This window comes from Oratosquilla oratoria, chromosome 8, assembly GCF_046742065.1.
Source record: "Oratosquilla oratoria isolate Oo_2021 chromosome 8, ASM4674206v1, whole genome shotgun sequence".
In the NCBI taxonomy this organism is placed as follows: domain Eukaryota; kingdom Metazoa; phylum Arthropoda; class Malacostraca; order Stomatopoda; family Squillidae; genus Oratosquilla; species Oratosquilla oratoria.
In genome coordinates, this window is record NC_134784.1 from 75803821 (window position 1) to 75829367 (window position 25547).

Here is a 25547-nt window from a genome sequence, read left to right on the forward strand (position 1 = left end):
TTGGACCTACCCAATCTGGCATACTGGAGATGTCCAGGAAACCATACTGAATATTACAAAAGAACAACTTTCAAATACAACGAATATACGGAGTTACTTTTCGAAGTGCCGGAAGGTAGTAAAAGTGGGAACTAAAAAAAAAAAAAAAAATCCACACCTCAAGATCAAGGTTGGATGTAAGGAAACGACCATTCTGTGTCATAAACATTGGAATGATCTGCCAGAGTGCGTAGTGAAGTTTGAATACATTTTTTTTATTGAAGGGTCAAGAACAAAGGTTAATCTATGAAGCCTAACTAACCACCACACGGCATAACAGTGAAAATCGTCTGAGTGTAAGTGACCTCTGGTAATCACTGGTGCAAAATCATAAGTATCTTTTGTGTTATTGGTTAAGGTTGTCTGACTTTAGTGGTTTTGCCTGTTAATGATTTTCAGGTGTAAGAAAACTCACACGCTACTGTAATAAAAAAAAATGCGAATTAGCCTGACAGTTATCAAAAGACACAAATGTCTCTTCCTTGAAGACATCGGAAATTACGTGTCGATATGTGTTGCGGTTATGAATTTTTTTATGTAGGTAAGCCTTATTCATACACTTGATTTCATCTTGCAGTAGTGTTTATTCCAAATGCCACTAATTATCTTGTTAGATCACCAACTCTACTGATGGAATTTGTATTGGTGACAAGTTTCAACTCTAGGGCTGTTGGATACTACTTCCAAGGGGATCAACCCACCCCACCCCCTCTCCCTGCAATTGCTGGAAACATGATCCAATAAACAAGACCAGTAAGAAGCGTTCTACAACTAACGTAGTCTCTTGGCCTGCCAGGGCTTGGAATGATTTTCGCAACTATCGCTAACAACACGTAAGAAATAACTAATTATCATAAATATTACATACATATTCAGTAACACCGACCACAATACTTCTGCAAAACCATTCACTTCCTAATATTTCTGTAATTTTTCTTACGATAAACAAGCACATTCGGATTTGATTATAAGCTACCTTATATATTATCTACCGATTATGAATTTATCCCCTTTTTTGCTGCCTTATAGCTAGCCCACATTTACTATTCTGTGAATATAAATGCTATTGTCTGGACAAATTATTCAGTTTTATTTGCTAAACCGCACATATAAACATCTTGAAACTTTCTGGACGACACGAGTGGTTCTTATGTTTTTCGAAGTACTTAATCTCATTTATGATAGAGGAAAATAAACGATTGGGCAACTAAACAAATTCAATACCCTTCGTTTCTATACGTTACACCAAACGTTACTAGGCCACAGGGTCAGTATACCATAGCATACGTAGAATATTCCAACACAACTTTGTTTCTATTATTATTTACATTTAACGAACGCTTCCCGACACCTTGAAGGAAGCATTCAAAAGAGAATTGATTCATCAAATTATATGTGCCTACAATTGTTTGGTGTACGGAAGACAATATAGTCACATAGTGCATAGATGCTACAATGTCTATTTTCATAAACATTTCAAAAGTCTCACCTCTTATGATTTTATAGACTCGATAATACAGAAATCGGGGATTGTGCAAATGGCGGAGACGTAGATGGCACTAGTGTATTAAACAAATGACTGGGAGTGGCGCATAAGTAACAACACTTGGGCTTTCTGCTGTCTGCGTGAAATCTAAGCCCTGCCAATTTGAAAAATTCTTAAATATGTTACCCTATCCCTATCACTAGCTGATTATGTTTGCCTCTCAATTGCTCAATAATGAAAATATAAAAATTCCACTTCCATTTCCACATTAATCGTTATTTGTTATATATTTTTTTAAGATCTCAAAATAGCCAAGGAATGAACAAATCTAAACGAAGTTATATTCTTTACTTATTTTTCTGGTGTTTCGTAATTGCAAAATAAAATTCAATAATCATAAAATATCCTATATATTTCTAATCTCAATAAATAGAGACAGGGACTGGGCCACGGTAGGTCCGTCGAGAGCGATGGATGGGAGGCTAGGAGTTTCGGTAGCAATAACAACATAGATGTTAGTAAACAACATCTGACCGCATGATGAATGTTATTGTTCTCCCTGAAAACATAACATAATATTATATGTAATGATTTCTTTTATAGAAAGTAGCTTCACGCAAAACATATGATATTTTAGGTTATTCTAGACAAGCAGCAGTAGTTACGGCAATTTTTTTTAAGGTACAATTACCTACAAAAAGCTTATTACCAGCAATTGCAATTGGTTAATGGTCCTGGACATTCTGTCATTCATTATGATTATCATGATTACACCCTTTCAGTCTAGACAGTCTAATTTTCATGTGTACCTTTATATCATTAACTCTGTCATCTCACATCAATTGCAGCATCATGAGTGCTTTAGTTAGACCAAAACGCAAAATACTTCTGCCAACTCAGCTGAAGGATTACCTTACTAGCAGCATTGGAGACCTGCAGCCCAAAGATCAGGGTGAGGGCATAGCAAATAATGACCAGATTGAGGAATATGAACAAGAACATTTGGAGGAGGATGTGGAGGTAGAGATGAGAGATGAACAGAAGAGGAGGGTTCCTGCACCACGGCCATATAAGTGTGGTGAATGCAAGGCGAAATATCGTAGTAAGGGAGCTTTGCAACGACACCTTGTTAAGCACAATGGTAAGTTCTATCACAGGTCTGATTTTTTGTTCTTTTTTGAATCTCCATTCTTCCCTTATGTATATCTGTGATCATTTATTCATGAATGAATCTTTGTACTGTTTTGGGTACAATCTACTCCCTTGATTTTATTGTGATATGAGAGTACTTGATTAATACATCATGTTGAATTGGGAGTTGCCTATTCTTCTTTAATACATCATATTGCAGGGTATATATAAGATTCACTTCTCCCTACTCTACCTAGTATTGGAGACCATAAATCATTCTCAATGGTAAATTGATTCAGCAGGCTGCCAGAAATGACAATGCAATTATCCAAGGACTTATTTTGTTTCTGTATAGATTAATTATAGAAATATAGAATGGAAATGGATTTAGGGTTTGATTGTTCATGTTTTGAAAGCAGTTCTGGTAATTATTAATGCTAACACATAGTGTTTTCCAATTTAAATATGTTGTTTGAACTTGTTTGGACAAATTATGGAGGGAGGGTCTTGTCAATGATAGGTCATAGTTAAAAAAGACCGATGGGAAAATATAAACTGGTAGGTGAATGAATAGCAAAGGCAAAGGAGGAAAAGATTTAGAGATTTCAATCAGAGATGATCTGTCACTAAGAATTCATATAAAAAGAATAACAGGAGATATTTATAAATTACTGATGAATATAAGAGTGGCATTTCATTATAAAACCAAGGAAATCCATCTGTCAGCCAATCAGTCTATTGTCCAAGGTTCCTCATGCAGGAGACCCATGACTCCTAGGTAACTGGCAACAGTCATTAGATCAGTCTATAATTCATGCAAAAAAGAAATATTGTGTTGTCTGGGTATGGCAAGGGTGGGAGGGGCAGTGGATGGTGTGTTCAGTATCTTCTGTGATGTATGTATATGTGCAAATGATATAGTATTTTGAATATTATAGCAGATGCACAGATTGGGTGTTTTGGGCAAATAGAATGACATATGACATGAGTAAAACATAGATGTTGATTCTATACTGCCAGACAGTTACATGTTTTATATTATGTATCTCAGGAGAAAAACCATTCAGATGCAGTGAATGTGGGAAAGGCCTTTCAAGTCAGTATGCCTTGACAGAACACATAAATATTCACACAAACATCAAACCTCATGTGTAAGTAAATTTTAGAGTTTGTTAGATGATAGTAATAATAATAATTGTTCCTTTAAGTTTCACTACCCACAGTCCCACAGTGGCTGTCAGTAGGGATTGTTTCTATATTACCCAGTAGAACTAGTAGGAGGAGGAGAAATACTGTTAATTTGATAGAGTGATCTTGGGCCTAGTCCAGAGACTGGGTGTCAGTCCTTAAGGCTGAACCTCCAAATGGAGGCAAGGGGTTTGATGAGTTTTGAAAATGAGAAGCAGAGAAATTATATGCTATGGTGTCCATCATGCAGGACCACCCATCACTGGTTACTTAGTGAGATTATCATAGAAACATATTCTTCTTTCTTTGTCCCCCTTTAATCAATATTTATGGACTAAATATTTATGGACCTGTGTAAATAGTGCAAACTTGGTCAGGAATTAATGTGATTCCATAAAAGATATGGTAGCACTTCAAAGTTGTTTTGTAAATACATGTATTTTGAGAAATATACAGTGATCTTTCACTTAGTTACATTTACTGTAGATTTTTAAGTTATGATAGGATGTAAAAAAAAATTTCAGATGTGATAAATGTGGCCATGAGAGTCGTCATCTAAGTGTCCACTGGCGGCACCTGCTGACCCATGAACACCAACCATCAAGAGTCTATACCTGTACTGTATGTACTAAAACCTTCAAACAAAACCAGTACCTTCAAAGGCATATGCGAAAGCATACAGGTAAGTAGTACGGTCACCCAGCTTATCTCTTGCTTGTCCATTACATTCAAAGAACTGAGATACATTACATTACATATACTAAGGCTTTTTCCCCCTTACAAGGGAGGTAGCCAAAAAGGAAAAGGCATAAAATCATTCCCACCCATTCCATCCCTGAATACACTCCACACCCCTCCACCCTCCCTCTTATCTTAGCACCTCCCGGATGATGGGTCATCCCTGCACCTTGTCCACTGCCCTGGGTCAGAAGCAGTGTCGCAAGACACAGCACATCCACAGCAAGGCCGCTTCATTAAATCGGCGACCCCCCCTCTCTGTCCTCCCAATGCATAAAAGGAGAAGACGGGGAGAAACCCCTTCGGGCTGCATCAAATTTTGCTCACACATACCTCACCCCCCATCCCCCCGCCCATTCCACCTCATGCATCACAACATCATCCATATACAACCATTCTCCATTTACCCGTCTTCCGTCCTCTCCCATCCTTCCTCAACAGACATTCCCCTCTTCCCCCAAAGACCTCATCCTAGGACGTCCCCTCATGTTCACTCCCTCCACATCTGCCTTCCATATCTCTTTTACTAGTCTTTCTTCACTCATTCTTTCCATGTGTCCAAAGCATCCTAATATTCTTTCATCAACCCTATCTCCCAACTCCCTTTCCACTTTCCACCCCCGTTCTTCTCCTCACCTCCTCATTTCTCACTCTATCTAGCCTAGTAACCCCCCATCATACTTCTCAGACACTTCATCTTAAACACATTCAAACTCCTTCTCTCTTCCTCTCTTATGTTCCATGTTTCTGCCCCATAAAGTGCTGTTGGCACAATCACTCCTTCAAACAGTCTCCTCTTAGCATCCATTCCCAAATGTCCATTCCTCATTACACTCTTCAATCCACCAAGGCATTTACTCGCTTCTCTCAATCTACATTATACCTCTACCTTCACTCCACCTTTTCCTGCCACATTTGCACCCAAGTATCTAAAACTATCCACTTCATCCAGTCGCTCTCCCTTAATGCTCACTTCCAGTCTACTGCCACTTTCACCCCTTGTACATCTCATCACCTTACTTTTACCCACATTTATCTTTAGCTTTCTTCTATCACATACTCTCCCAAACTCTGTCACCAATTTCCTCAGTCCCTCCTCTTATCCTTCCACAAGCGCAGTGTCGTCAGCAAACAACAGCTGGCTCACCTCCCACTTTTCTCTATTTTCTTTAACCATCTGCAATCCCTGACCCACTACCCTTGCATTTACCTCTTGCACTACCCCATCCATGAATAAGTTGAACAGCCAGGGCGACATAACGCATCCTTGACGAAGTCCCACCTTTACCTCGAACCACTCACTCTCTCCATTTCTAATCCTGACACAAGCTCTACTACTCTCATAAAAACTCTTGACAGCTCCTAGAAGCTTTCCTCCTACCCCATATATCTGCATAACCTCCCACAGTGCCTTTCTGTCTACCCTATCATAAGCCTTTTCCAGATCCATAAAAGCCCAAAAAACATCCTTCCCCTTTCCTATAGCTTTCTCACATATTTGTCTTACCACAAAGATCTGATCTACACAACCTCTACCCGTCCTAAATCCACACTGTTCCTCACCAATTACTCCCTCTGTTCCTCTCCCAATCCTCTCAATCAAGATCCTCCCATAAGCCTTCCCAACTACACTTAACAAGCTAATCCCTCTGAAACTACTACATTCACACTTGTCCCCTTTTCCCTTGTAAAGTGGAACTATACAGGCACTCCTCCAGTCCTCCGGCACTCTACCCTCTCTCCAGCAAACATTGAATAACCTCACCAACCAGTCCACTATCACTGTACCTCCTTTTTTTAGACATTCTGCATGGCATCCATCCAGACCAGGTGCCTTACCTGCTTTCATCATCTTAACAACTGCCTTCACTTCATCCTTCCTTATTTCTCCTCCATTTTCCTCACTCATCACGGTCATTTTCTTAGCATTTCCCACCGCAACTATCTGTCCCTCCCTATCCTCCTTCACATTTAGCAACTCCCTAAAATATTCTGCCCATCTTCCCCTTACTGCCTTCTCTTCCATTATCATCTCTCCATCTGTACCTTTAACCTTTTCTTCTCTACTTGATTTGCCTCCTCTTCCTCTCTTAATTTCTTTCCAAAACATCTTTTTATTACTTTCAAAATTTTCTGTCATACTCTTACCCCACTTCACATCTGCTCTCCTCTTTGCTTCCTTTACCTTTTGCTTTACTTCTCTTTTCTTTTCTTTGTACCTCTCATATGACTCCCTCATCCTATATTGTAACCAATCTGTGAAAGCTCGCTTCTTCTCTTCTACAACCTTCTTTGTTTCCTCATCCCACCATTCACTACCCTTCCTCTACTGTCCACTACTCAAGTCAGAAACAATGCAGCAAAACACAGCACCTCCACAGTAGGGACTGACAGCCAAAGCTGGTTTACCCCCACTTATTCAGTATATGATGATCCCAGTCACCCTCATCCATTCACAGATTTACAGAGCAGACAAGAAAAAATCCCTTCAGGCAATGTCAATTTATCATCCATTCACAACAACTATCCACACTAAAACTGCTACAATCATCCTTACCTTCTTATCTATACAGAATTACTTATTCTAATTGTCATTTTCCTCACATTTAGGAGAGAAACCATTTGAGTGTGCTGAATGCAGTAAAGCTTTTACATGCAAGAGTGAACTGAACCGACACAAAAAATGTCATTCTTCTGTCCGACCTCATGTCTGCCCAGCCTGTAACCAGGGTTTTAAAATGGCTCACAACCTGAAAAACCACATAAGAACACACTCAAGGATTCAGAAATGGAAATGTTCTCAATGCCAGGCAGTGTTTACAAAGCAGAAGCTGTTAGAAGTAAGAGAAAATGATTTATTATTTTATTTATTTATTTATTCTTTATTTTATATATATATATATATATATATATATATATATATATATATATATATATGTATATATATATATATATATATATATATATATAAAATTTCAGAATGAACATATTGCATGTCTTATAGATATCTAGTAACACTAGATTAGAATTAATTGAAATACTGTAAATTTAATAATTGTCTGGGATATTGGCTGCATGTTATTGTGGCAAAATAGCATGCAGTTAATATTTTAGGGTCTATATGGGGTGCCCCTATGGACCAGAGCCACACATCATTTTGTCTGTGACAGAGGACTCTTTTCACAGAGAAATGATGACACTTTTATTATACAGCACTGAGACTGTCCCCCAACCCCTTGTTACTGTCCTGTACCATTTCTCTGAATATTCATTTCCTTTTTTTTTTTTTTTTTTTTTTTGCCTACTCTGTGGTCGGGGATAGAATGCTGCCACCAAGTATTCCCACTTGAATTGTAAGAGGTGAGAAAAATGGGACGGGGATTAAGACTAGGCATCCTTCTCCCTGTAGCCCCACAGGGGACAATGCTAAAAAAAGTAAAGGCATAAGAGGGTCTAGGAATTTTCCAACCAGTACCCAAAGGTTTGGGTCTATTAATGTACATGGAGGTAGTACAGATGAGAGTAAAAGGGAAGAGATAGGCAGTGTTTGTGAGAAGATGGATGTGTTGGCTTCAAGTGAAACTATGTTGAGAGGGAGGGGCGAGTGTGAGTTTCAGAGTGTAGTTGAGAGGTTCTCAGGAGTGAAGAGAGGATGAGGGAGAGAAGGGGTGGCTATACTAGTAAGTGAAGAGATAGGAAAATGTGTAGTGGAGTGGAAAGAGGTTTCTTCAAGGTTAATGTGGATGAAGGTGAAACTGGGAAGTGAGATGTGGGATTTTGTAAGTGCATATGGGCCTGGTAGTGAGAAGAGTGGAGAAGAAAGGGAGGCTTTTTGGATAGATTTAAATGAATGCATAGAGGGATTAGGGAGAAATGTCAATGTAGTGGTATTGGGAGATGGAGAAAGAGGAAAAGGACAAAAAGTAGGGAGATACTTAGAGTGAACTCTTGAAATGAAAAGGAGAAGGAGTACAAGATGAAGCTGAGAGAGGAGTGGGAGGGAGTGAAGGATAGAGGAGAGCCAGGGGTGGAGGAGGAATGGGGATGGTTCAAGGAGGGAGACACAAGGTGTGCAAAGATGGTGTGTGGAACAAGGAGGATGGGAGTAAATAGAAGGAAGGGTAGTGAGTGGTGGGATGAAGAAGCAAAGAAGGTTGTAGAAGAGAAGCGAGCTTTCATAGATTGGTTACAAAATAGAATGAGGGAATCTATGAGAGGTACAAAGAAAAGAGAAGAGAAGTAAAGCATAAGATAAAGGAAGCAAAGAGGAGAGCAGATGTGAAATTGGGTAAGAGTATGACAGAAAATTTTGAAAGTAATAAAAAGACATTTTTTGGAAAAAATTAGTAGAGGAAGAGGGGCCAATCAAGTAGAGAAGAAAAGGTAAAAGGTGCAGGTGGAGAGATGATAATGGAAGAGAAGGCAGTAAGAGGAAGATGGGCAGAGTATTTTAGGGAGTTGTTAAATGTGAAGGAGGATAGGGAGGGAAAGGTAGTAGCAGTGGGAAGTGCAAAGAAAATGACCATGATGAGTGAGGGAAATGGAGGAGAAATAAGGAAGGATGAAGTGAAGGCAGTTGTTAAGATGATGAGAGCAGGGAAGGCACCTGGTCTGGATGGATGTCATGCAGAATATCTGAAAAAAGTAGGTACAGTGATGGTTGACTGGCTGGTGAGGTTATTTAATGTTTGTTTCAGAGAGGGTAGAGTGCCAGAGGACTGGAGGAGTGCATGTATAATTCCACTTTACAAGGGAAAAGGAGACAAGTGTGAGTGTAGTAGTTTCAGAGGGATCAGCTTGTTGAGTGTAGTTGGGAAGGCTTATGGGAAGGTCTTGATTTAGAGGATTAGGAGAGGAATGGAGGGAGTAATTGGTGAGGAACAGTGTGGATTTAGGACAGGTAGAGGTTGTGTAGATCAGATTTTTGTGATAAGACAGATATGTGAGAAAGCTATAGGAAAAGGTAAGGATGTGTTTTGGGCTTTTATGGATCTGGAAAAGGCTTATGACAGGGTAGACAGGAAGGCACTGTGGGAGGTATTGCAGATATAGGGGATAGGAGGAAAGCTTTTAGGAGCTGTCAAGAGTTTTTACAAGAGTAGTAGAGCATGTATCAGGATTGGAAATGGAGAGAGTGAATATTCGAAGTAAAGGTGGGACTTCATCAGCGATGTGTTATGTTGCCCTGGCTGTTCAATTTATACATGGATGGGGTAGTGCAAGAGGTAAATGCAAGGGTAGTGGGTCAGGGATTGCAGATGGTTAAAGAAAATGGAGAAAAGTGGGAGGTAAGCCAGCTGTTGTTTGCATATGACACTATGCCTTCCTGTCTACCCTGTCATAAGCCTTTTCCAAATCCATAAAAACCCAAAATACATCCCTACCTTTTCCTATAGCTTTCTCACATTCTGTCTTATCACAAAAATCTGATCTATGCAACCTCTACCTGTCCTAAACCCACACTGTTCCACACCAATTACTCCCTCCGTTCCTCTCCTAATCCTTTCAATCAAGACCCTCCCATAAGCCTTCCCAACTACACTTAACCCCTTCCATACGGTGCCGCACACGTAGGCGTCATGGGGAGCGAGTGTATTCGCGAGGCTGCCATATCGGTGTCTTGATTATATTTATTGTAGTCGCCCCTCCATAATGACATTCTTTCTAATTCTTTTGTAATCGCATTTTCTATGATTATCAAAATTCACGGGTGAAGAGAGAACGATCGATATAAGCGGTGACTATATTTTATGATGCGAGTATTATTACGACACGTCGTACGGCTGGCATTGGCTGCTGCCACCGAGATCTAAGTCCATGACGCCTACGTGTGCGGCACCGTATGGAAGGGGTTAAGAAGCTGATCCCTCTGAAACTGCTACACTCGCACTTGTTCCCTTTTCCCTTGTAAAGTGGTACTATACAGGCACTCCTCCAGTCTTCCAGCACTCTACCCCCTCTTAAACAAACATTAAATAACCTCACCAGCCAGGCCACCATCACTGTACCTCCTTTTTCAGATATTTTGCATGGCATCCACCCAACCCAGTTGCATTACCTGCTCTCATCATCTTAACAGCTGCCTTCACTTCATCTTTTTTATTTCTCCTCCATTTTCTTCACTCATCATGGTCATTTTCTTTGCACTTCCAACTGCAACTACCTTTCCCTCCCTATCCTCCTTCACATTTAGTAACTCCCTAAAATACTCTGCCCATCTTCCTCTCACTGCTGTCTCTTCCATAATCATCTCTCCATCTGCACCTTTTACCTTTTCTTCTCTACTTGATTAGCCCCTCTTCCTCTATTAATTTTTTTCCAAAACATCTTTATTACTTTCAAAATTTTCTGTCATACTCTTACCCCATTTCACATCTGCTCTCCTCTTTGCCCCCTTTATCCTATGCTTTACTTCTCTTTACTACATACCTCTCATACGATTCCCTCATCCTAATTTGTAACCAATCTATGAAAGCTTGCTTCTCTTCTACAACCTTCTTTGCTTCTTCATCCCACCACTCACTACCCTTCCTTCTATTTCCTCCCATCCCCCTTGTAACACACCATCTTTGCACACTTTGACTCCCTCCTTGAACCATCCCCATTCCTCCACCACTCCTAGTTTTACTATATCCTTCACTCCCTCAGCTTCTTTTTATACTCCTCCTTTTCTTTCTCATTTAAGCAGTTCACTCTACCTCCCTACCTTCTGCCCTTTTCCTCTTTCTCCACCTATTCTCTACTCTCAACTTACCTTCCACCAAAAAATGATCTGTTATTCCCCCACTCTCTCCCCTTAGAACATGTACATCCTTAACTCTTCCTACTTTACTTCTGGTTATCACTATATAGTCCATTAACGCTCTATCTACCACCCTACCATTCACCACCCTCTCCCATGTGTACTTATGCTTGACTTTCTTCCTAAACACTGTATTTGCTATCATCAATTCTCTTTCAAGACACATCTTCACCATTAACTCTCCACTATAATTTTTTCCTGGAACTCCACACTTCCCAATCACTCCATCTATTGGTTCCTTTCCTACCCTAGCATTAAGGTCTCCCAATACAACTACATTGACATTTCTCCCTAATCCCTCTATGCACTCATTTAAATTCATCCAAAAATCCTCCCTTTCCTCTACACTCTTCTCACTAACAGGCCCATATGCACTTACAAATCTCACATCTCCCTTCCCAGTTTCACCTTCATCCACATTAACTTTGAAGAAACCTCCTTCCACTCCACTACACGCTTACCTATCTCTTACTTACTAGTGTAGCCACCCCTTCTCTCCCATGTCCTCTCTTCACTCCTGAGAACCTCCCAACTGCATTCCCAAACTCACACTTGCCCCTCCCTTTCAACTTGGTTTCACTCAAAGCCAACACATCCATCTTTCTTCTCACAAACATACTGCCTATTTCTTCCATTTTACTCTCATCTAAACCACATCCACACACATTATAAGACCCAAACCTTAGGGTATTGGTTTGAAAACTCGTAGACTCTTTATGCCTTTACTTTTTTTAGGAATGTCCCCTTTGGGGCTACAGGTAGCACAATTCCTACTCCTATCCCCGTCCCGTTTTTTGTTGCCTCATACAACTCAAGTGGGAAGACTTGGTGGCAGCATTCTTTTCCCCTACCACAGGGTTAGGTAAAAATAGGAAATGAATATTCAGAGAAATGGTACAGGACAGTAACAAGTGATGGGGGACAGCATAATGGAGGGACCGTCACAGTATAATAAAAGTGTTATCACTTCTGTATGAACAGAGATTTCTTCTAACACAGACAAAATGATGTGTGACTCTGGTCCATAGGGGCACCCCATATAGACCCTAAAGTATCAGCTGCATGCTACTTTGCCACAATAATATAGAGCCAATACCCCAGATGGGGAGAAAAATACAGAATGGGGAATTCCCAGTTCCCTCACGCTGTCCCATTTAGGTGTCCTCTTCAACATACATGGTGATACAGTGATAAAATTCTCCTCCGTCTCCCTCATCCCCACCACCACAACAGTATGAGGGCTAAGATGGGAGGGACAATAAATAGTTGTGGGATGAGTGTATTCATGTACTCAGGCAGGCCCGTTATATATATATATATATCATACAAACTTTCAGATTCATAAGAAGACACACAAGGAAACTGTAGATGTTGTCCAAGTATTCCGTCCTGAAAATGCCAAGCTTGTGGTGTCTGTAGCTGGCAAGGATAAAAGAAAGGTACCTACTGTCCACACCATCCACCTTTCAAACACAGACATGGAATCTTGCCTCAGTGAAGAAGAAGTCGGCTCCAAAGTACTGCGTATAAATGATACAAGTATTCCACTTAAAATGATTCTTATGTCACTAGTAAAGGGGAAGAGTGTCAAAATTAAAATTGTTGATAAACAAGGTTCCAAACATAATAGTACCAGAGAAAATGTGGTTGCTCTTGTGGATGAAAAGATTCCTACAGAGGAAGAAGTAGTTCCAACAGGTCAACATGGCAACCAGTCTAAAAATGATGTGTCAGACAGTAATTTTGATACAAGTAAGTATGATTAATAAATGATGAGATGAAATTGAATAAGGTGAGATGAAACAGAAATCTGATTATTTCTCTTTATCATATACAGAGGATGTTGCTTCATTTCCTGCACTTCCATATAGTCCACTGAACAGTGAAGACAATGTGAAAGTGGGTGCTGCCTTAATGGATCACTGCATGCAAGACTTCTACCGTTGCCCTGCACCCAGTGAATCTTCCTATATGGGTTGGCTTTCCACATTCTCATCCTTGTGTCAGCAGCTCCAGCCTCCACTTGAACCACAGGTAACCATGCATCTTATGTTTTTGGTGCATGTTAATAATTTGACAAAAGGAATAGATAGCAAGAAAAACATTTCTTATAAACCACAACAAGTATACATATCAAATTACCAGATTTTGTTTATCTTGTTTTACAATAGGAAATCCCCAAAATCATGTAACCCCAGCCACTTTGTGGCTTTATTAAAAGATTTGATAAAAAAAAAAAAAATCAAACTTTTCACTGACAGATCAGTCAGCTACTGTGTAATGTGGCATCAGCACTCCAGGGGTTTCTGCTCCATGCTCCAACACCCCAAAGCACAGGAACTCCTGACCTCTGTCCAAGCCTAACAGGCAACTACTCTTTTGAACGCCTCAGCCAAGCACAGTATCAAGTCATCTTTGAACACCATAGGGTGGTGCAACAGGTTTTGGTGGCAAACTTTAGTAATTTAATGAATACATAAAGTACAGCATTGAGTGCTGATAGTAAGTATAATTAGGCCTGGCATTACATAATTCTGTTATTCTCTAGATCTTTTTGCTGTGGGAACATGTGGAATTGTACACTTACAGCATTTCAAAATTAATTTTTATGTCGTGTCTTTGGTAGTTTCTGATGCATTCCAGAGGGATTTCTCCCCATCTTCTCTTTTTTTTTTTTGCATGAGGGGACAAGGAGGGAAGGTGACCTTGTAAATGAAGTGGCCCTGCTGTATCCTACTACATTGCTTCTGACCTGGGCAGTGGGTAGGAGCCAAGAATGATCCTTCATCCACAAGGAGCTAAGATGAGAGGGGAACAAATAGGTGGAGGATAGGAGTGGAATAGGTGGGAGTGGGTGCATGCCTTGACTGGCTACCTCCCTTATAAGGCTAAAGAGGCCCTTGGTATATACAAAAGATAGCCAGGTGAAATTAGCTCATATAATAAATTTTGTTAGAAAACCTAATTGGAGAACATAAGAACATAAGAATGAAGGAAACTGCAAGAGACCATTAGGCCTACACTAGGCAGCTCTGTATCCATCACCACCTGTCATCCCCATCCATAAAGTTGTCTAATCGTTTCTTAAAACAACTGATAGTTTCAGTGCTTACTACATGGTTACTAAGTTTATTCCATTTGTTGACCACCCTATGTTTATTCCATTTGTCATGCTTTATGCATTTGAAGGTTTTATATTACAGCTAGGAGTATGAGCTTTTTTTTTAATAATGATAATAATAATTATCCCTGTAAGTTTAATTGACTGGAAATCTGCAGCCCCACAGTGGCTGTCAATGGTCTTCGGGTCCTCCCATGGTCTCTCCAGATAGAAATATTGAACTGCTGACTATATTCTAAAATGTAGAACTGCCTCCGTCACCAGCTTATAGTAATACAAAGAGGGAGAGCAGTCACTAGTAGTCAACTCTCCTTATGTGAAAATAAGAAGAAAATATAGTTTAGGTTCATAGAGAGATATCTTGGGCCCAACCCTGACACCATGTGGCAGATCTTCAGGTTTGCATCTCTATATAGAGATAAGTTTTGATAGGTTTTGAATGTAAGCAGCAAGATGATTTGATGTCCATCTTACTGGACCACCACTTGTACACTCCTGTTGTCGATTGTTTTTCCAAGTAAGGATGTGTGTGCATTAACCTAACTTTAGCTAATTGTACTTACAAGGGGGAAGAAGCCTATTGGGATATAGATGCATATTATACATGAAAGGAACAACACTCCCAGACCCTTTTGTGCCTTAAATTTTCACAGGAGAAAAGTATAGATAGGGGAATCCCTAGTCTACTCATTTGGTCTCATTTAGTCACCTTTTATATGTACGTAAATATGATGTCATCAAGTCTGTTTATATGTTATTGGCTAACAGGAGAGGAGCAATTGCTTGTTACCAGTTCTTTTTATTTGAAAAAGTAGAGAAAGAAGAATTCTATCCATGAACCAATAGATTTCTTCCCCCTACCTCTTTTATAAGGGAGAAAAAGCCCACTTATATTTAGAATCTTGTAAGGGGTATAAAGCCCTTGGTGTGTGTGTGTATATATATATATCAAATTCTTCTTCCCCCACTTTTCAAATAAAAAGAACCGACGACCAGCAATTGCTTCCCTGCTGTTAGCCAAAGATATAGAAACAGACCTACACTAATACAGCATAAACAACAATACCCCACACACACACCATATGGGGCCGTGAGTCTCCAATCACTGATATACAGGGGAAGCTTGTTCAAGTGTTTTGCATCTGTTATGAATCTCATGTCAAGGTCTTGAAATTTTCTTCTCATTTTCTGTCTTAAGAAGAGGGAGGTAAGATTCCAAGACAAGAATTGGAGACAGAATATCTGTGGGGCATTTTCATGTAATGAAGCTCTCTGTTTATAGATACTGTATACCATGGGCCTCTTGTGGCCAGCCAAACCAACACCCCACCCATTCCACTCCCATTGTTTTACTCTCATCTTAGTTCCTCTTATAATGAAGCAATGGCATTAAACCAGCTCTATGTTATTGTTGTTCCCTAGATTATCTGGCCAAGCAAACCAAACCAGCTGTGGGTGCTGGGCTCTGATGTTGAGGTGTATTGCCTGACCTGCATTGTGTGACAATGAACAGGAATGACCCCTTCATCCATGAGGAGTTAAGATGGGAGAGACAACATTTAGGTTTTTGGACAGTTGTGGGATGTACGTAGGGTGGGTATGCTTTAACTTAACCACATCCCATATAAAGGGGAGAAGACTTTTTGGTATATGTATGTACTTTGTTATTTTCTTCTCAAGTTTTACATTAGCAGATACATTTAACCTGTGCATCGCCAGGCGAATGTTGTATATACTCCCCACCCCAGCATCGGAGCCTCTTTTTTTTTCTTTTTTTTTCTCCCCTAAATCAACTCAAAATTATGTAAAACCATCTAACTTATTTTGATTCACCTTAGCCTAGAAGTGGAGAAATTGGGTCTATTCTGTCAAAATATGCATGTGAAAGTTTTGTCGAAACTATAGACTTTCTTTCGCTCCTCACGCAGGTTGAACAAGAACAGCTGTTGTATTTTTTCAGGGAAACAAACTTCGTTAGAATTTCAGAGTGAATTTGACATTTATGATGTTTCAAGTCATTGTACAGCTGCCCATAATAGTCTGACACTAACAGAAAATGTGTTTATAATTTTTGTGGATTTTTTGGCAAATACTTATCACTTTATGTGATCAATTTATTTTTTGTTATCTTTTTTTATAATATCATGAAGGATAGGTGATTGTGGTGTTTCTTATTGTTTTGGTAAATGTTTTAGTAAACATCCATCACACCATTATTGCCCAGCTACATTTTGTATTATGCATTTGTTACGAAAATTGTCAGTGCAAAATTGTCAGTTCTCTACGTCTGAATATACTACTCCCTCTATTTACGAACTAGTTACGTTCTTGAAAAACCGTTTGTATATCAAATATACTTAAGTCGAGCACGTTTTTCTCATATAAACCCATTATATTATGCAAGATAGGTTCTCACAAACAAATTTCTTTCTCAATAGTCACTACAGTTGTAGCAGCCAAGCCAAACAAATTTGCGATGTCCTTCACTCTCATTCCTTCGTCACTTTTCTTTAGCACAGACAACTTAGTATCTAGAGATATTGCTTTCCTAGCCCTCTTCGGCTTGTCACCATCCTTAATAGGGCTTCCTGGACGCTTAGGAGGCATAATGTCACTTGAAATAATGCTAATAATCCATGATTGATTGAGACCGAGTAGACCGAGCAGTACACGGTGTTGTTTTGAAAACAATAATAAACTTACATATCTATTTTCACTTTTTTTTTTTTTACCTGGACATATGGCATTTTTTTTTTTTTTTTATGTAAAAATAATTTTCTTTTTAATATTTATGATTTAAAAATACACTAATTTTTTTCAACATGATTTTATTCGTTATGGCAAATTTTTAGTTCGTATTTCGATTTTTTTTTTTGTACCCACCCAACAGTTCATTATAGTGAAAATTCGTATATGGAGCGTTCTTAAATTGAGGGAGGAGTGTACATACTAAATAGGACCTGCCTGACTGTCGAAGTACAACTTCACCTCCTCATACTTTGTTTCATACACCAGAATTGCCTAAATTATATCCTAAAGGCTGATTTTATACCCCAAGTTACCACTGAAAAATTGCTGCCAGGGTTGCCGATTTTGTCAATAAATAAAAAAAAATTGGTGCCTAGTCAATGAATAGGGCTACTTGGTCATTACCACAGATTTGACCCTTGACATAATGCCCATTTTTGGTGATTTTTTTTAAATTGTGGCATATGAAGTATGCTGCTGACGTTCATTCCATAAAACAATTGCGGCATACGACATATGCTGCTGACACTGTAGGGGGAAAGTATAGTATACTAAGTACCTAACTCAAACTTAGGTGCTGACCCTATACAGGGGACTTAATTCATACATGCAGATATGCTTCTCATGCTTGGGATGGCTTGCCACACTCCCAACTGAGCAAAGCTTAGCCTTATTTCTTTTCTTATTGACAGACTTGAGCACCTATCTGTTACAGTATCTTTCTCTCTTTTATACTGGTACTTTGATGGTCACTGCTTTTCAAAACTTAGTAGCTGCATGCCTCTCTTCCTTAGACCATGCAGCATTAGATAAACTGAAACATCTCGCCTTTACTCTGAACAATTACTATTTGCATAAGTCAACCAGTATGCTTTCTTTTCCTTGATGCTTTTCTACCTATCTAGATCTTTAGATTCTTTTAGGAAATTAAGACATAACCCATATGTCAGCACTGTTTCAAATTGGCTTGCTCTCCTTTTTTTGGAGCAGCCTTCTGTGGGTATGTTAGTTATATACTTTTTTATTACTTTGAATTATGTGTACATATATATATATATATATGCCAAGGGCTCTTTCCTCCTTACAAGGAAGGTAGCCAAAGTCATAAATCTATTCCCACCTATTTCATCCCCACATACTCCTCTCCCATTCACCACCCCTCCCTCCCTCTTTTCTTGACTCCTCTTGGATGATGGGTCATACCTCCATTTTACCCACTGCACTGGGTCACAAGTAATGCAGCAAGACACAGTACATCCACAGGAAGGCAGATTCATTTAATTGGTAACCCCCCCTCAACATCCCCCTCGTGCAGAAAAAGAGAAGATGGAGAGAAATCCATTTGGGCTGCATCAAAATATCCTTCACACATACTCCCTCATCCCCCAACTCCCTTCCATGCATCACAGCATCATCCATACACAATCATTCTCCACTTACCCCTAGCTTCTATGTTCTGAAATATCCACATTAAAAAAATAAAGTACATGATCCAATATGTAAATTTGACATAGGGAATTTAAATTCCAAATCAAACTATTGATTTAATTGGCATAAATCTTTAAAAGAAGTACAGGTATGATTTAAACAGGACTAGAAGTACAAGCTAAGCACAAATTTTTATACATTCTCTTCTTGATCCTTTATTATACAATTTTATACAGAATATTGCTATTTACAAATCATACTCTTTGGTACATCATTTTTACATATACACACCACTAAAAGACCATGCAAATAAATTGTACTAAACACTATTAAAAGAAAATTATACTACTTTATAAATTTCAGAACCAACAAGACATATTAAGAACTATATATACAGGTTATTGCATAAAGTATGGAATAAAATAGCCAATTCTACATTTTTAGGTACCACAAGGGAATATACAGTTACCAGGAATAACATAGGTATAAAGTGTAAAATATTCACAGTATCACACAATCTATTGAAAAGGCAATTTTATGTGATTATCAGGATTTAATGTGTCTTTTGTTAACATAAGATGCGTGATCATTAGTTTTCGCATTCTTGTGGACTGGAAAATTTCTATGTTAGCAAAATATATCTAGAGCATGTGTATATATGTTTATAAATAATAAACCTTAAGATTCATGTTCCTAATTAAAAAGAAATATTTATATACCAATCCCTTTCTAGGCCTTTCCTGATATGAGTGAGAATTAACAGTGCATTGAACGATTGTCTTGAAACTTAACTCTTACCATAGAAATTTGTACAAATTCTTACTCTTTTACCCCCTTATACAAATTCTAGTATACATGATAAACATGTAAAACAAGTTTGAAATAAAAGCAAACAATACTTCTGTAGTAACCTAAGATGCAATAGTGTATTTGTTTTATTCACTAATATGCTCATTCTTGGTTATAATTGAAAAAAAAAACACATTAATACATTAATGTAAGCACTGAAGTAAAAACATGAGATTCAAGGAACATGATTATGCAATAACACATGGTAACAGACAAGTTACCACCATGTGTAGATATTCATATAGTGATACAAATAATAGTAATTATAATTGCTGTTTAAAGTTTCACTGAATGAAAACCTGCAGCCCCATAGTGGTTAGCAACAACCCTCGGGCCCTCTCATAGATCTCTCCAGGATTGTCTGTGTTGAATCAGTATGGGTCAGTCTCTATGTCTCCAGGTGGTAGGTGGACATGGAGAACACTTGTGTTATATATAAACATATAAAAAAAAAAAAAAAAAAAAAAAGAGAGATTGAATGCCAGCTATTCAGGGACACACCCACACCTAGAGATGAGGCCACTGGTGGAATATGAAGACCAACAGTGAGATTATTCTTTCTACATCAATCTTATAGAACCACCTTGTGTACATTCCCATTGTTGGTAACATAAATGCAAAAGTTTACTATATCAATAAACCCCCAGCTTATTTTCTTATCCCATTTAATTTGATATCCTTTACTTTATTTTTTAATTGCCAATCAGATTTCATTTAGCATGGGGGAAACTACTATTGTGAGGGGAATTGTCTATTAACCCCTTTGCTACACCAAACTACTTTTTATATTTCACTGGTCTGAAGGAGTATGGAGGATCACCACAGCAAAGAGATTAAGTCTCACCATACAGAGATACCTTGGAACTTAATTTATTCCTGGAGGCTCTTTGTGTTCCCAAAAAGTTGAGTTCCAATGCAATTTATTTATTTATTCATTTTTTTTATTTGAACATCAATGTACCTTTTACAGTACACAGGAATGGTTGTATATACATTTGTTATGTTTTAATTTGAAGCAAATTGTTTAAATCTTCTAAGATACTATCTTTTCATGGTAGCATACGTGTAAAATGTAATATTTTAAGACTGTCTTTGTGTTTGAGTTCCAAGACAATTCAGCATATGAGGCTTTTTTTTTAGAACTCATATTGTTCAACCTCTAGGGAATTTGAATTCCAGGGTATCATAGTGCATTCCAAGTAAGATATCCTGAATATACCTGTTGCATAATAAACACTGTCAGTGTTCATAACAATTTGTTGAAAAAAGGGAGAGTAATGCGACCATTATACTGCATATCTATTGAATATTATTAATAAATATTGGCCTTAGCTATGTAGGAACAGTTTCAAAAGACATACTCAGGTCAAACTGACTTCATATGATTAAATATCCATTTTAATTAATATTACCTGCACATCACTTCACTTCCCAAGTACTGATATAACCAACTTTGATATATAATAATCTTTTAGTTTTAATACAAATAAATAGCCCCATTCCCCACTCATTATCAGCATAGCAAAATATGATTAGGTTTTAAAATATGATTCAATGGGGGATATTATGTGCAAGTAATCTTAACCTTTTACAAATTTGTACTTTATAGGTATAAGGAAGCCATGTGTTTATAACTGCTAATTTTTCTAAATTGCATAAATGGTGCATTACTCACAAAACATAAAAATTCAATGACAAAAAGCTGTATATCTGCCACATTTTAAATATATACCTTAAACACATCCATCTGGGAAAATGTCCCTCTACTCACAGTCATCTAAATGTATGTACATATATTGTTCCTTTCATAATTAGGTTTATTTACATATCAATGTAAAGTCTGTATACTTATGATTTAAGCCTTTCCATGGCACAAGATTGTCCACAAGGATAGAACCCTGGGAAACCATAATCCATAAAAACCTTTCTTCCTATGCAGTCTAATTAAATCCTTTGGAAACCTGTTCTTTGCTCTTATATTGTTCTGGTTAACTCCAGATAATTTTATTTTGCTTATTTACCTAATTGCAGTATCCAGGAAGGGGTCCTGTCTCTTATTCTCCAATCATCATAATTCTTAAATTTATGGTTCCACCTTGAACTCTGTCATCTAGACTGTTCTAGGAATTTATGTACATGTAAAAGCCTTCAGACAAACAACATAACTTTAAAGATTTCATTGTGACTTATGCCAGACAATTATATTCACTTTTGAGAAATTGCTGGGTACTACAGGGTAATCCTGTTTTTGTCAACCTTTTACTACCTAGAGAGATGAATTTGGCACTTTCAATGATTTCCTTCTAGCTAATGCTAGACCATTTAGCTTTATAGTTAAGGATTAAATATTATCTCGACCTTTTCAATATAATTTTGTGAAGATTTTGTCCTAATTAATACCACATAATCTTGTTCAGAGTGAAAATATATCACTAGATGAAATTCAGAACTTTCAGCAATGGAACAGACCCTAATCCAAGTTGAAACCAGTTCACAACAGACATTATCTTCATGAGATACATAGCGTACCTGTGAAGGATTGTGCATACATAATAACAATGATAAAAATATGGGATACCATACACCTAATCTCCAATGGTCTTATAGTAAGTGGAGGGCAAGAGCATCTTGCTCACGTATGTTTGCATCTTCTGGGTATTCATAGGCTTTTTGGGGGTTAGGAATATAATGTGGGTATATAAATGCTGTGAAGTATCGACCCAAAAGAGGGTTACTGAAAGGAACAGGTTTATGTGCTTGCCTTAAATTTTCCTGAGCAAGATACCTGGCAGCTCCATCTGAGGTGAGAACACGATAGAAAGGCTGATCCATGCCATGAGTCAAGTTTGTTTCTCCCATAACCACAAGAGTGTCATCACTCTCAACACACATGGAATCCCAGTCATAAACAACACAAAGTCCACTTCCTCTGTGCTCCAATACCTGACCAACTGCATAATAAACAAGAGAACTCTTGCGGTCAAGTCTTCGCTTTTGTACCATTTCACCCCCTGGCCATCCATGAGGCCATGGTCCTGCAGACAGGGGACTGAGACTGACAGTTCCACCACCACTGCCAAGAAGAGACTTCAAATCTGCCACTCTGGCCCTTGCTCTCATGTTGACAGACGCAACCATGCGAAGCAGGTCACGAAGAGTTGATGGAGTTTGGACCAACTGCCGTCTAAGTTCAGTCAATCTAAACAGTGTTAACTTTGAATTTATTCTGAGTAGAATATTCAGATGCAAAAGTTTTCCTTCCACTGGACTTGAAGCCATTGATGCTTTAGACAACTGACAAAGATAGTGCCGTAGCTGACTAACTTTCCAATGTTCAACATGTTTCCAGCTGTTGAATAGACTTCTAATTGGATGTTGATATGTATCTTCTGCTAACAGATCATGAAGAACTGGTTCACCAGCTTGCCACCATTCTCCACGCAATCGACATTCCACAAGAAATACAAGCTGCCGAAGAATTTCTTCACACATTGCTCTGGCTGTCAATTTTTTCCCACTCTGCCAATTACTTAGAACATACGTTACTGAGGTAGTATCTTCCTCCAACTCTGAACAGTCTTGCATTGAACTTGCACTATCACTACCAATTATTCTTAACTTCCAAGTATCAAGTATACGATTAGTCTGGCTCATATGAACCTCAGACACCACACCAAGTCTCCTTGCAAGGCACGACTCTAGGACAAGTAAAATCTTTGAACTTCCTTTTTTGGTTTCTAGCACTTTATCAATACAATATTTATTTGGCTCATAGTCAAATGTCCCATCTGTGATGAAATTCATTTGATGCCGAAGCACCTGATGCACACACTTTGTTACAGCTGTGCAATCATCACAACCCCAAGCACTTTCCTCTACCACCATCACCAAGCCATCTCGTAAGTTAAGAGGATGATCTGGGTGTTTTTGTTTAACTGTCCTCTTCACAATATGGGCAATCCTATCTAAACCTGCCTTAACACAGTGGGCATAAACACGAGATACTGGCTGGACACTCTGTGCTATCATGACAAGTCCCTCCTCGTAGGCTCCAACTTCATCAGCCAGTCCAAGAAATTTCTCCCACTCTGGCATAGTAATATATGTATGACTAATGTGTCTGTATACTTTTTCTGCATAGTACTTTAAAGTTAGTTCCTTGTGAGCTGGATAGCTCCTAAACATACTGTAACATTCATCCAAAACAAAATACTTCCCTAAATTATCACCAATCTCTTCATCAAACATTGTTTCATACAGTGCCAGGGCACGTCGGGGAATATCAGGCCATTCATAATCATGATACATAGACCAAACAAAAGTTTGTGACAGTGCCAAGACATTTTTCACAAGTTCCTTTTTTAGTCTGTGTACGACTACAAACTTGGCCCTCCACTGGTCAGAGTGGCCATAATGCCTATAAAGGGTTGGATATTGTTGCCGAAACTTGCTCTTCCAAACACTATTACGAAGTGATGCTTGCCGAAGCTGTTTACTAACATAAGAACACCGAATCAAATCACCTGGGCCTATGCTGACGTCTGATAGGATCAGCTCCAGAATTTCCTGAGGAAGGCGTTCAAGTGTCATTTGGGTGTTCATGACGATATCATCACACTGTTTATATATCTTCTAAAGAATGCATTCGTAGTTAAAAAATCAGCTATTATACTCTCGTATAACAATTTGTCATCACGGGTAACATAAATTAATCCGAACTGGAGACATAGAAAGTCAGAAGGAATACAGGCGTCCAAACACTTCCACAAATGTAACATCCTTCCTTTTGCAATGTAAAATTACATCCACAATTAGAAAGGATAGTATATATATTTTCCATTGGAGGAATTGTGTTGTCAGAGATTTCCTATACAACGTTTGTCCTTCTGAACATTGAAAGTTTGTCAAGCTATTTTCGTTGTTTACTGTTCACCTCCGTGGAGCTCAATCGCTAACTGAGGCGAAAGAATCCTAAACCATCTGAGTTGCCATATCATATTTTTTTTTTCTTTCGAATAAAAAAAATATAGAAAAATAAACAAAAACGAAAATGAAAACTATATGGAAAACAAAAAATTTATATAATTTTAAATTAAAGTGCATATATATATATGTGTATATATATATATATATATATATATATATATATATATATATATATATATATATACATATATATTCATATATATACATGTGTATACACACACACACACACACACACACACATATATATATATATATATATATATATATATATATATATATATATATATATATATATATAAAACTGAATGGGTCCCAGTGACTAGAGATACATTTTTATCAACCACAGTGCACTTGAATTCTAAGCCATCAACATAGGAAGAACCGTGGAGACACATGCAGAAATTGAAACGTGGTACGCCCGAGGACTCGAACCAAGGCCAGCACGTGACCAGTGCTTGTAGTGACTTGACCACTACACCATCAAGAGAGATATAAGTTGAGCGCAACTTTTTCTTACATATTTGTATGCTCGAAAGTTTGCGTTCAACCCATCTCCACTATGATAGTACAATTGGTAAGTATACGAACGCGGGAAAATATTTGTATAACACTGAATAGGTCCCAATGACTAGAAATACATATTTATCAACCTCAGTGCACTTTAATTCTAAGCCATCAACATCGGAAGAACCGTGGAGGCACGTGCAGAAATTGAAACGTGGTACTCCCGAGGACTCGAACGTGACCAGTGCTTGTAGTGACTTGACCACTACACCATCAAGAGGGATATGAGTTGAGCTCAACTTATGACCCTATGTAACTGTCATGGTCAAGAATAACTATTCTTGACCATGACAGTTACATGGCCCTGTAACTGTCATTGTCAAAAATAGTTATTCATGACCATGACAGATATATAGGGCCATGGCTTTATTTATGTAACTGTCATGGTCAAGAATAGTTATTCTTGACCATGACAGTTACATAGATGAAGCTATGGTCCTTCTAAATGACACGGATACATATGAGTA

The 25547-nt window shown here is 38.3% G+C and overlaps 3 protein-coding genes across 6 annotated transcripts in view; 1 reads left to right on the top strand and 2 right to left on the bottom strand.

Annotated features, from left to right (window-relative positions):
• LOC143027830 (uncharacterized) overlaps window positions 1-1655 on the bottom strand; it is a 28451-nt gene extending 26796 nt beyond the window's left edge. The window contains exon 1 of the mRNA XM_076189457.1: window positions 1529-1655. The gene's annotated coding sequence lies outside the window, so the exon portion shown is untranslated. The remainder of the gene's footprint in view (window positions 1-1528) is intronic.
• On the top strand, window positions 375-19666 carry LOC143027833 (uncharacterized). 4 transcript variants are annotated; one of them, XM_076189460.1, is made up of 8 exons: window positions 375-872; window positions 2374-2666; window positions 3708-3807; window positions 4369-4526; window positions 7193-7422; window positions 12722-13136; window positions 13222-13418; window positions 13646-19666. In XM_076189460.1, exons 1-8 carry the CDS (start codon window positions 844-846, stop codon window positions 13862-13864), a joined length of 1641 nt encoding a protein of 546 aa, XP_076045575.1. In that variant the 5' UTR covers window positions 375-843; the 3' UTR covers window positions 13865-19666. The 4 variants fall into 4 exon arrangements, with proteins under 4 accessions (XP_076045575.1, XP_076045578.1, XP_076045576.1 ...); XM_076189463.1 differs by lacking the exon at window positions 375-872 and adding an exon at window positions 1937-2039; XM_076189461.1 differs by lacking the exon at window positions 375-872 and adding an exon at window positions 2068-2206.
• LOC143027832 (F-box only protein 21-like) lies at window positions 18785-24481 on the bottom strand. Its single transcript, XM_076189458.1, has one exon. The coding sequence runs from the start codon at window positions 24130-24132 to the stop codon at window positions 22132-22134; it is 2001 nt and encodes a 666-aa protein (XP_076045573.1). The 5' UTR covers window positions 24133-24481; the 3' UTR covers window positions 18785-22131.
• Window positions 24482-25547: the final 1066 nt, after the last annotated feature.